This window comes from Neolamprologus multifasciatus, chromosome 13 (genome assembly GCF_963576455.1).
Source record: "Neolamprologus multifasciatus chromosome 13, fNeoMul1.2, whole genome shotgun sequence".
In the NCBI taxonomy this organism is placed as follows: Eukaryota; Metazoa; Chordata; class Actinopteri; order Cichliformes; family Cichlidae; genus Neolamprologus; species Neolamprologus multifasciatus.
The window spans coordinates 29,581,416-29,594,135 of NC_140451.1; the positions used below are offsets into that span (position 1 = coordinate 29,581,416).

At 37.1% G+C, this 12,720-nt stretch overlaps 1 protein-coding gene across 2 annotated transcripts; it reads right to left on the reverse strand.

Annotated features, from left to right (window-relative positions):
* Positions 1-27: 27 nt before the first annotated feature.
* LOC146505760 (follistatin-related protein 1-like) lies at positions 28-7,331 on the reverse strand. Of its 2 annotated transcripts, none has more exons than XM_085182863.1 (11): positions 7,089-7,331; positions 6,761-6,867; positions 4,271-4,360; positions 4,004-4,133; positions 3,890-3,919; positions 3,676-3,797; positions 2,236-2,354; positions 1,973-2,085; positions 1,348-1,458; positions 1,147-1,247; positions 28-463 (listed from the first exon to the last, which is right to left on the reverse strand). In XM_085182863.1, exons 2-11 carry the CDS (start codon positions 6,833-6,835, stop codon positions 440-442), a joined length of 915 nt encoding a protein of 304 aa, XP_085038989.1. In that variant the 5' UTR covers positions 6,836-6,867; positions 7,089-7,331; the 3' UTR covers positions 28-439. The 2 variants fall into 2 exon arrangements, with proteins under 2 accessions (XP_085038989.1, XP_085038988.1); XM_085182862.1 differs by having other exon boundaries at positions 6,761-6,835; positions 7,089-7,323.
* Positions 7,332-12,720: the final 5,389 nt, after the last annotated feature.

Sequence of the window (12,720 nt, forward strand, 5' to 3'; positions counted from 1 at the left end):
GGCTGTTTGTTTGTTTCACTGATCATAGGAAATTCGATTTCATAAATACTTGTTCATTAATACAGAGGGAAATTTAGACAGAAAGTCAAAGTTTAGACAGAGTTATCAATCAAAAATTTAAAAAAACAAAAACGTGCTCATGTGTTCTTCAAAAGCCAGAAAATATAATTTAATTCTTTAAAAGTATAAAGCAATTAATAACAAATTAAAAACATTTTTTAAAAACGGGTTGTGTATTAGCAACCAACTTGAGCGTATTAAATTCAGGAAACAAAATAAGAGGTAGAATAATGTTTAGAAGTGATTTAACAGTTCACACAAATAAAATGTGTTGAATCATTTATAAGAATCATAACAACAGCTATTTAAACTAAACCTGTTCCTCATGTTTGGAGCGGAAGGCCACTCAGCTGATGACTGGCTGTTGTGACTCAGGACCTCAGTTCTGCATGGTGACAGATGCCTGAAACAGGTAAAAGAGACGTTCATTGGTATAAGTTTAAACACTACCTACAGGTAGTGTTTAACCCTTCGGGCAGGTCATGGCGGACATGCGATAGTTCGCGCTAACGTCTATTCCAACGTAGGAAGTGTTACAAACAACTGATCGGATCGGCAAAGCGTGTTTCTGGAATATTATGTTTTTGTTGCTGCAAGTGCTTTTTATGCAGTTTTTGCAAAGCTATACGTGGAAGGAAACTGTGACCTAGATCAAGCTGATGGTATAAGATGCAAGTACAACTCCTCTGGTTTCATATGCAAAAAAAATTATTGCGCTAGCTTATGTGTTAAAAGTAGTGTTAAAACCAGTCAGAGCGTGCCCGCTCTGACTGGTTTTAAAGGGTTAAACTTATACCAATCATGTGTGCATCACATTACTACAGAAGATTTTTGTAGTTGTACATTTAAATGACTTATTTAAGTTAATAGTTTTAATTTAAAAAAAATATTCAATCAACAATTATTGAAAACCAGGCAGTGGTTGTGCCTTTCTGTTAAACTCCCTTATTCTGCAGTTTAATGCATTTATTTATTCAGAAGAAATAAATGTATTTTTGCCACTCTGGTCTAAATTTGAGTAACTTTTATGTCTGTGTGAATAACAATTTAAAGGTTAATAATATTGTTTCAGGAGAGACTGTCGACCTGTAAAGCATTGAGTTCAGCCACCCTCCTGCTCCACTCTTCTTCGGTCATTTCTTCATCTTCTCCTCCTTCATCAGTATCTTCATCAACCTGATGCTCTCCTGAAATACATGTTGCAAAGATAAACACAGCGGCGGGCAGAAACAGAACAAATGCAGCAGTCGTACAATACGACTACAGTGTTTTTATGTGAACTCGCACCATTGCAGGTCAGAGCGGTGCACACCCAGTTTCCGCAGGCGCACACACACTTGTTGCACTCCATCTGAGTTTCAGCTCCATCCTCAAAGACCTCGTCTTCCAGAGCGCACTCTACACACATAAAACACAATGTAATAAACAGAAGAACAGCTAACTTTCTTGTCCTTAAAAATATAAAAAGTTTCAGTTTTCAGTTTTTAATAAAAATTATTGTAAAAGGAACAGATGCTGTAAAATGTGTGAAAATACATTAAAATAGTCCAAAATATGTGCTCTTCTTCACATTATCCAAAACTTTGCTTGGCTGATTCTAGCCCGTGAGTCTTGTGTTCGACACTCCTGATGTAGATCATACAGTTAAACATACTTTGCCACTAAGTATGTGTTTGTGTAATTATATGTTCCTTTTTTAGAATCAAAAGGGTTTATACATACATCCCCAAGTAGTAAACACTTTGTTCCAGTAAATAATAGTCTTCAAATGATAAACAGTGTTAGGATAAATCCAAAGCTGGATACAATGGAGAAAAGCAAATAGAAATCTTATAAAAATGTGAATCACACAAACACAAAAAGTGTCCAGTTTCATACTCTTATGTTGCTGCTTGTGTGTATGCATGTTTACTTCTCTCAGTTGGGTGGTAGGTGGGCGTAAGGCAGTTGATAAACTCAGTCAAACTCAGCTTCCAGTCAGCATTTTCATCCGACAGCTCTATCAAAGCATCGACACACAGAGATCTAAGAAAAAGAAAGAAGTAAGAGACAAATGACTGGAGAAGTCTGGATATGGAGTTTTAACAGCCATTTAATTTCTAAAATGATGTGCAAAATGTGTGCTGCAATATACAAACAAAACAACAAAACAAAACAATTAGAAAAAACGAATACCTCAGCAGCAGGTTAGTCTGCAGAGTGTCTGAGTATGTGATGTTGAGCGCCGTCTCATTGTGCTTCAGGAATCGCAGAAATTCATTCGAATCAAGCTGTGAATCCCCATCATCATACGCCTGTGACACAAAAACACCATCAACAACTGCATTCAAAATATTTTACCTCGTTTAGTTATTCACAGATATTCTCATATATTACTTCTTCTCTAACCAGGAAGTGAATATATTAAGAATGACTATGGAAGCAGTCAGTGTCAGAATCCATGTAAGTTAATAAATGGTTACAATTAGGGATGCACCGATACCGGTATCGGCCTCAATACCACATTTTCTAAAGTACTCGTACTCATTAAAAGTCCCCCGATACCGAGGACCGATACCACGGTCTGAGACCTGTCTATGTTTAAGCAGCATGTAAGGGGTTAATCACAGGCTCCGAGTGCCCGCCCCCAGGCCCCGGCTGCAGCTCAGAGCGGGGAGAAGGCGAAGGCGAGGTGAACGAAGACGCGAAAACAAAGGCGGACTGCAAATTGTGCTCAGCGAAATTGTCCAGAGGAGGCTCTAAAGGTAGCGCATTTAACACAAGCAATTTAATCAAGCACCAAAATCCCAACACGACAACGAGTACAAAGAGTTTACCCACGCTTATTTACCCACGCTTATTAGCACAGAGGAGCATAGCTGACGCTATAGCAGTGGGACGGAGAATAGTTGGGCATTTTAAACAATCCGCCTTAGCCTATTCCCGCCTCGAGGACATTCAGGGACAGCTCAACCAGCCAATAAAGAGACTGCAGCAGGACGTACAGATGCGCTGGAACAGCACGTATTACATGCTCCAGTCCCTCATTGAGCAAAAGCGAGTGCTGGGCGTGTCCGAGCACGAACTCCCTGACTATCTCACCGCTCACCAATGGGCTCTTATGGAGACGACTGTTGCCATCCTCGCCCCCTTTGAGGAACTAACTAAAAAAGTGAGCAGCTACGACGCACTAGCCTCTGATGTCATCGCCGCTGTGACTGTGCTAGTGAGACTTCTAAACAGAGAAACAGACAAACAAATTTAAAATTAAATTTTGTTTTTTTATAATTATTTATTCTGTAATATGTTGCATACAACATGCTTTTCATTTTAAATAAATGTTCTTAATTCCAAACTAGTCCCTTGTTTGTTTGTTTTTTGTTAAATTATAGGACTAAAGCTGTTACCTGCAAATTTAAATCATGTTTTTATTAAGTACTTGGTATCGGCGAGTACTGAAATGCAAGTATTCGTACTCGTTTCCAAAGAAGTGGTATCGGTGCATCCCTAGTTACAATAATGGTATATCATAAGGCTGAAGCTATGCAAGATAATAAGCTAAAATGTATCATTTCTTCCTACAAGTGACTAACAGATACATTTGTAATTATTATACAGTGTATGAAGTATTCACACCTGAAAATATGTCTGAAGGATGTCACCGGCTGATGTGTTTGAGGCCAGATCTTCAGCTTCTTTCTGAATCCACTGGATCACTCTCTCTCTCATCCAGTCACGATCAGATAGGAAACACACGACTGCAAGCGTGAAGCGTGAAAAAGAGACCGGCTTTAGACAGCCACTCAAATTTGCTGATTTGCGTATAAATGTGAAATATTTCGTGACTTACTGGGGCTCACATCGGCCTTTGTTGGTTTCTCTGCAAATAGAAACACACACAAATCCTTCATGACTGCACAAGCTTCACTCAAAGCTTGAAGAGTTTGTGTTTGTGGATACTGACCCAGACAGTGTCCTCTGTGCTCCACGTGTATCTTGGTCTGGGTGATGCAGGCGTCTCTGTGCAGTTCACAGTGATTCCTGTAGGGTTTTCCGTTGCTGCCACACACCCGGTGCTCTGACACGTCACACTGCTGCAAAGGAAACAGGCTCGTCAATAGAAGATTACCAAAAAATGGTAGCTGCAGAAATATTACCTGCAGTCTTTCCCTAAACTAAAACAGACGTACACTTTTACAAGTACATGTTTGCTAGTAGTCAGTGCCTTTACCTGTAAACATCGACAGACTGGTTCTCCTTGGTCAGTCGATACACACTCTCTACCTGCACCGCAGAAAGTCCTGGCACACACCGACTCATCCTAACACAGAAGAACACACACAGGGACAAAGACATTGTCATCCCAGTGAAGAGAATTGGGAAGAGTGGAGGAATAATTTGGGGTGGGTGTGCTCCACATTCCAGATGGTGACCTTTGACCTTCATCTGAAAGGCCACATGGCACGTTGAATGACCATGACTTTCTCCCTCTCTCACACACACAAACACACACAGACAAAATGTATTGGAGCAGCTGCGCAGCGATGCATCTCATTTTAAATTCTGTCTTCTTCAGGACTTTTTCATTGTTTATAATTTAAAATTTAATTTCACCACCCCCATTTCTGAGTGAGACAAAAGCTGATTTATCAACAAATGTCCATTTAAACCCAGTTACATATTAAAGGAACTGAAAGAATTAAATGTGAATGTATAGAAAATAATATATTAAACACCAAATTAAGATGCAGATGATAATATACAGTTGATAAGTAAAATGTTGTTATAACCAATGTAAATATAGGCAAAGCACTGTTATAATATATTGTAATATTATTAAATATTTATATAAATATTATTTTAGGCAATTTTTAAAAACTTATTCAAAAGCCAACATTTTGGAGGCAAATGAGAAATGCTGAACAAAAATGATTATAATGATAAAAAATAAAAATAATAATGATTATTATTATTATTATTATTATTATTATTATTATTATTATTATTATTACCTACCTGTCGGCAGGTAATCAGTGCAACATAAATTTACTAAAAGTTCATAAAGCTGAAAAACAGACGAGATTCAGATGATAATTGATTTTTGGTGCCCACTTGTAATATAAATTGGATTGTAGATAGGGGGCAGGGTTTAATAAGAATATTTTCTTCTTCCTGCTCCTTTTCACACATGGTTGTAGTGCTTTTTGATAGAAAGTGTGGTTGGTTTGTTTGAATTGTTGTACCAAGTGTGAAATAAATAAATGAAATGAAATGAAATAATTCTCAGTAAGTTCATCATGTTTATGATATAACAAGCCAAGATTTCCTTTTCAAAGTGTTCTTAAAGAGGCAGTGAATTATATGAAGCAGCAATAAATACTCAATACACAAGAACAAAATTACACTCTGATTCCTGACATTCCTCTTTATTAACAGGATGGAAAACCTGAAAACTTCTGTATGAAAACATTTTTGAAATCATGTATTCCCAAAGCTCTACCATAAGGACATCTGAACTCAGGCTCCAGCAGTAATCTTCACTTTGATCTGAGGACAGTCTTTGAAATGAAAGAGGACTGCACAAACTCGTCACTTTAAAAAAATGTTCTCTGTCTTCACTCCCAGATTGTTCTACACAAAAACACAGAAGGGTGCACACACACACACACACACACACACACACACACACACACACACACAATAGGTACATCTGTCGCCTGTGGCTGTCCAGCTGACACCTGCTGCACTGAAAACCTGCTGTTAGCAACCAGCTGACGGTACGGAACACACAGACACACACACACACACACACACACACACACACACACACACAAACACCGCATTAATGTTTTCGGTGTAATTATGAGTATATGTCTTATTTAGTTTGTTTGGCTGCAAAACAAGTTTCTGGATTTGTTCTCTCTTTTATACTTTCTCTTCTCTTTCCTTCCCTTAGTCAAGCTGATTATTCTCTTCTCTAACAATCCTGTGCTTCTTCTGCATGAATATTGTGTAGATTTTCAATTCTGCAGTAATCCATTTTCCCCTTAAAAGTCCTTTTGGATTCTGTTCTGTCTTTTTTTGTAACATTTTTGCATTAAAGTTCTGATTTATTGTATTTTTTCATTTTTTTCCTGATGTATTTTCAGTAATTGGCTTTTGTGTTCGACATATACATTTAAAAAGACATGTTGGAGTTACTCTATACACATTTTTCAAAAAAAAATCTCATGATTGTTGAAACCTTTGAATTAAAGTAAATTTTAATGTGTGTCACCATATTTTTTTTAATCTTCTTTCAATGGTAACTTAAAAAAAGTTGCCATGGAAACTTCTTTTGAAACAAGCTTACTCATAGCAGAGTGTGTTTCCACCAAAATTACAGGTGGAGGGAGTGCGAGACACACCCGAGGACCTGTTCTATATTTCTGTGGGTTTCTATGTTACCTTAAAAACATTTGCACAAAACACATGCAGACACTTTCCTAAATCATGATTACCTCAACATATGCAAGCACACACCTGCCCGTAAACATCAGCTACTAACTAGTGAGTATTAGCAACAACAACAGTAATAACAAAAGCTTTTTTTAGTGTAATATTAAACATATTCTCTTAGTACTTAAACATAACAGAGCACTATAATTATCCCGTACACTTCTCTCAATTTCCATTTTATCAAAATAAAAACAAAACGACATATTTTCAGCAGTGAGTTTACCTTGGAAAGGGGAGAGGAGGACACAGGATGAAAGAAGAGGAGGAACTGCAGCAGGAGCACAGAGATGGTCAACATCTGAAGTGGACAGGAGTGGAACAATCATGATGCTGTCCAACAATAACAGAAGTAAAGCTGCGCTCTAATGCATGATACCATCAGTAATGCTACTGTGAAAAGTAAAATAGCAGTGAAGACTGAGTCTGATCATACTTTGTTCAGAAATTGCTGCAATCGGCCTGTAAGAACCAACTTGCTTGTATCCAAATTTCACTTTAAAGCGAGTCTGTTCAAAGCTAAACACCCAAACTTCCAAAATATCCTCATGTACCTGCATAGATGATGAGTTTATATCCAGCAGTGATCGGTGAAGACTCCTGCTTTGTTCTGCTTTGTTCTGATGACAGCATGGTATGAGGAGAGAGAGAGAGAGAGAGAGCAGAGGAGGAGGAGTGATGCAGGAACAGAAAGAAGACCAGCTGTCCAGAGTCACCCCCACCCTTCTACACCCCCAAGCCTCAGAAACACATAAAAACCCACTTGTCTTCTGTGGTAGGAATGATGAGTTAAAGGCACGCAACATGTTCAGACAACTTTAAACAGTGACTGACAGATGCAGGAAAAAAAAGAGTCACTGCTGACAATTTTCAGTAAAAAAAAAAAAAAAGTGCCACTGTTTTTTTTCACAAATTATATTTATACGTATTTATGAATATAGATTTGTTTTATATAATCTAGTTTTAAATGTTTATTTATATTTATTATATTTTTTTATGTATTTAATTCTTTATTATATTTTATTTAGTTATTTATTATTAGATAATTAAACAATTTCTCTGGACTTAAGATACAAGGTTTTTGCATACAATCTCGATACAATCTCTTTATTAATTATTCTAATTAATAAAGAAAATATTCTCCAGCTGTTACTTTTTACTATCACTGACTTTTCTGCCCTGTTTGGCTTCTGTACCCTTCAGTTTCTCAGTGCTGTAGCACTGAGACCACCAAGTGAAGTAAAGCATTTGCATTTTTTAGTGCTTCTATATCTAAATGCCATCAAAAACAACACAGGTACTGCATGCTGGCTTAGCTTTTCAAACCACTATCAGTAGTTACATTAGTAACACCTCTGCCCTCACTTTTACAGCAGACAAAAATGTTTATAACACAACAGGAACACATAAAATGTAGCTTGTGCGTGATGAGGTAGTACCACACTGTGACCAGCAGAGGGCTGGTACACTAGGCATCCACATATTACTTTAAAAACAGGATGGTGAATGAAACAAACAGTCCCACACAGACTATTTCTACCAACCTGCCCTCATAAATAAGTGTAAACCCTACGACTAAATGTATACTCTTACCAGCACACACATGAATGGGATTCGGGAGGTAGATGTGCTAATATTTAATCTTAAACGTAAACATAAACTGTCTACATGCAGGAAAACTGTGCCCAGGAGGCCAGAACTGTAACTGGTGGAGAGTCATGAGACCATAGATGGATCCATTCTTCTTTATGAAGTAGGTGTCATCATTAGTTACAAATGTTAATCACAAAATATCAATCATAAAAATCATAAAAATGTCATAAAAATCTTCAAGATAACGATAAGATATTTAGTGTGTGCTTTTAGCTAAGAACAGTATCATGTGAACAAAACTGGAACAAACTTGGATCATCTTGGTCTGATCAGCCCATATAACAGCGGCAACAGTCACATGTGTTTCTAGACTAAGATAAGGACACAAGGAGACAGTAGGCAGCACCTGTTTTAGTGGATAAGTGTTTGAAATTAAATATTAATTAATCTGAAAAGTTTGGCCATATTAGGAAAAAAAAGTATTTTTAGTTGAATTGCACTTAGTTTTTTTAAATATTTGATTTTGGAAATGATTGTTGTAGGCTTCTGTTCACAGTGTGACCTTCCCCATAACAAAACTCTGTAGCTCCAGCACTGTGTTAACATTTTGCTCGACTTTGTCATCCCTCTTGGAGCTTCCTCTCTCTCGGGTGTGACAGTCAGCTGTTTGTCACAGGAGGTGCTGAGGTTCAGATAAACCCAACCTCCCGGTGTGCGCTGCCACACCACTGGAGTGCTTCTTAAAAATAGCCGGGAGCAGTCAGCCAGAGTGTTAACATCATTTTTCTGTGTGCGTGTGTTCTTTTAATGGAAGGTATGTTATCGTTGTTCCCATTAGCTAAGAGATAGCAGAGGTGTGATGCATCCAAAACACTCCAAAATGGATACACACCAATATGCAGTTCACACACAGCCACACATACAGACACAATTTAAAGAGGAGATGATGATAGGAAGTAAATGTTTGCCTGTACTCTTTCTGCATTTCATCACTGAGTCTCTGAGAGTTTATTGGTTCATTTTACAGTTTTAAACAGGCCTGCATTCATCATACGGACCACTAATAACACCTATCTAGTTTTTATACCTTCTCAAATATTGTCTTGATTTTTTTCATTTTATTTATTTTTTCTTCTTCATATGTCTACATATAATTTGACACTTTAGAGATATTCTTGTTTTTCTTAAATATATACATCTCCTTTTTCAAGCTAAGAAGAAATCCTTGTTTCTCTAGAGGCTCGACTAACGTGAGGTCATCACTTTTACTTGGTAAACTGTGATGACCTCACATTAGTCGACTTTCTGTGTGAGAAAGTTTCGGAAAACAACTGCTTGTTTGGTGAGTAATGACAAAGCACCAAAAGTGGAAAAGAGTGTAATTATGCTTGAAGTTGTCTTTTTAGTTAAATTCTTTTAATTTTCTTTTAATTCCTTTATGAATAAGGTGACACAAATATGTATCAGCAAGTTTCTTACCACCACCATGTTTTTGGCTACATTTGCATGTATGTCATTTTGTCCCATGAACACAATAGCTAAAAAAGTTTTGAATTGATTCTGATAAAAGTTTATTGTGTAGAGTGGGGTCATGTTAATAATCCATTACAACTTGCCTTACATCCACTAAGGTCGTCAAGGCCAGCTTGATGACTTATTGGTTGAAAATTGACAGAAAACCTTTTAGAAACTTGGGAACTATGATTCATCTTAGATTTAACCTCTGACCTCTCTTTCAAGGTCAATAAACTTACCTCAAGGTCAAAGGGATACAGAGCTATTTAGAATGAAAACAGGTTTTCAAACATGTTGGTATTGGATACTTTTTGTGTACATTACAGAAACAGGTTCCATCACGATTTAAATGCATAAACATTTGCTGAAGGGATGATCTGATATCGTCGTGTTGGTGTTGTTCCAGGTTCAACATCTCAAGTGACCAATCACATTATTGTGACGTTATTCTTTTGCGCGCCAAGCCATTCGTGCATTTATGAAATTCCAATGTTGCAAGGACAATATCAATTCTGCTTAGCGTTTATTAAAGGGTTAGGGTTAGGGTTAGGGTCCGTTGATCGGCGGACAAAGGCGGTTTCTTGCAGCTTAAGTACAGTTTTTGGTTTTACGGCGGTTTTTCCCGAAGTCGCAAAAGTATGACGTCACAACAGTCTGATTGGTCACTTGCAATGTTGATCCTGGAACAACATTTAGTATGATGATCTGGGAACTACACCAACACGACGATATCACGCTAGCTGTGTCCCAATTCAAGGTCTGCACACTTGAAGTACGCATTTTAAGTGCGGTTACGTCACCGCCACGCGACGACGGCTGTCCCAATTCGAAGTGTACTTAAAACGCATACTCCAAATGCGCCGTCGATTTCCCCAAATACCAAGCGTGGTCCGGTGCACGCTTCGTGGTCCCATATATCCCACAATTCATAGCGCGGCGGTGGGTGTGGATAATTTTGCCGCAAAATACGGCAGAAGGGAGCGGCCGAAGAGTGAACTGTCAAAAGTAAGTACTGAATATAACGTCACTTATTCATGTGCGAATGTTTAATAACGAAGAACATTAAAACATTGCTGTTGGCCACATGCCGGCAAAGTTATGTGACATTAGTGATGTTCGTACTTTCAGCGTTAACTTGGTTTTAAAGCCTCTACTTCTAAATATACATATAGTCGACCTTAATCTTACAGAGAATCTGATTATTTTATGGATAATTAAAGTCAGTCATATATCCACAAACACAACAAGCTGAAAGTCAGTGATATATATATATATATATATATATATATATATATATATATATATATATATATATATATATATATATATCATAATAATCTGACAATACTATAATATTGGCCATATTATATTTACATTACCATAGTGAGATGACTTTAGTCTCATGAACAACATTAACTAATTGTTATTTACTAGCTAATCTTAAATGACTGTTCAGTACAGAAATGAAGCCCAACAATCATGTTTTACAGTCCTGTGGTCTCAGCCTCAGATACTCAACTAATCAAAGTGATGTCATGACAAAACTGAATGACCAACAAAACAATTTTCTTCTTCATTTCTGTCACACAAAGCTGTATTTAACGTGTCTCGCGGTTAGTATCATGGTTGCTAGGCAACCTGAACAGCGCGACGAAGCATATACCGTCCCATTTCACACGCCTCTCACTTCCGCACTTCTCGTACTTATAGTACGCACCGTACGTAGTACGCGTAGTGCGCGTACTTCAAGCGTGCAGACCCTGAAATGGGACACAGCCTCAGATCGTGTAAATTTGAAGACATGTAAGAAGTACTAATTTCTTTTGGAAAACAAAATAAACTTATGCTATTTACTTTCCCTACTTTGTATCTATTGCTAAACATTTAAATTTGACTAAACACATAAATAAAAAATAATAATAAACATTTATGCTCAAATGTATTTGTTTCACGTCTTAAACTTATGAAATTACATTTAAAAAGAACAAAGAAGGCAAAATGAATATACAGAAAATACAAAACTATTTGCATAAAAGCAAATAGTGTGCAGAGAGTGAGCTGCCATGGTGGAGGTTTGTGTTCTCAGAGTGCTTCTTAATCTGATTTATGATGACACTTAAATGAATTATTCATACTTTTAACTGATGCAAAAATAGGTGTAGGTTATAAGTTAAGGTATAAGTTAGTGCATAAATGAATCACAAAGACCACTAACATCGTGCGATTCATCTAGTTTACCCAATGCACGGAAAATCCATAACGATACCAAAGTACCAATATGGTATGTGCATGATTGTATTCTAGATTAGTTAGATATGGTCGCCTAGTCAATAAACATGTGAGCAAAAAACAAGGAAATAAACTTTTTTTATTTATTATTTGAAAAATCTGCAGAACTTTAATCTCCTGAAGCTATTTGGAACAAAATAAAGAGTTTTTGTATATCAAAAACTTTTGTTTTTAATGCTTTGTGAAGCATTAAAATCTTTGATCTTTGATAAAAAAGATCATGCGTTACAGGAAGTTTTTGGGGGGGGATCTGTTGTTTTGTCCCATGGAGATTATCATCTTTATTTTTTTAGGACAACTCAGAACTAAATGATCACCATGCTTCATGTGACAAAAAGCCACAACTAGGTTTTTGGATTCCAGCTGAAAATGTGTCACAAGTTATTCCAACTTTTAGAATTTTTGAAGTGTAAATGCAATAAGGAAATAAAATATTCAATCGTTTAAGAATTAAAACGCTAGCAGTAGCCTTTAAGCAAACTACAGTTATATTACATGTAATAACTTCCTCAGTTTCCTGTTCTTAGCTGACAGGCGTGGCCGCCACCCATTGGTTCAAAATTTGATGTGTTGTGCTTTCAGAGATGTTCTTCTGCATACCTTGGTTGTAGCAAGTGATTACTAGAGGTACTGTTGCCTTCTTGTCGGTTCAAACAAGTCTGACTTTTCTCCTACGACCTCTGAAAGTTATTTAAATGACCTTTCATCTGGACCATGTTCACATGCTTGATTGCTCTGAGTGGCTGTGTAGGTGTTTGCATCAACAAGCAGCTAAACAGGTGTACCTAA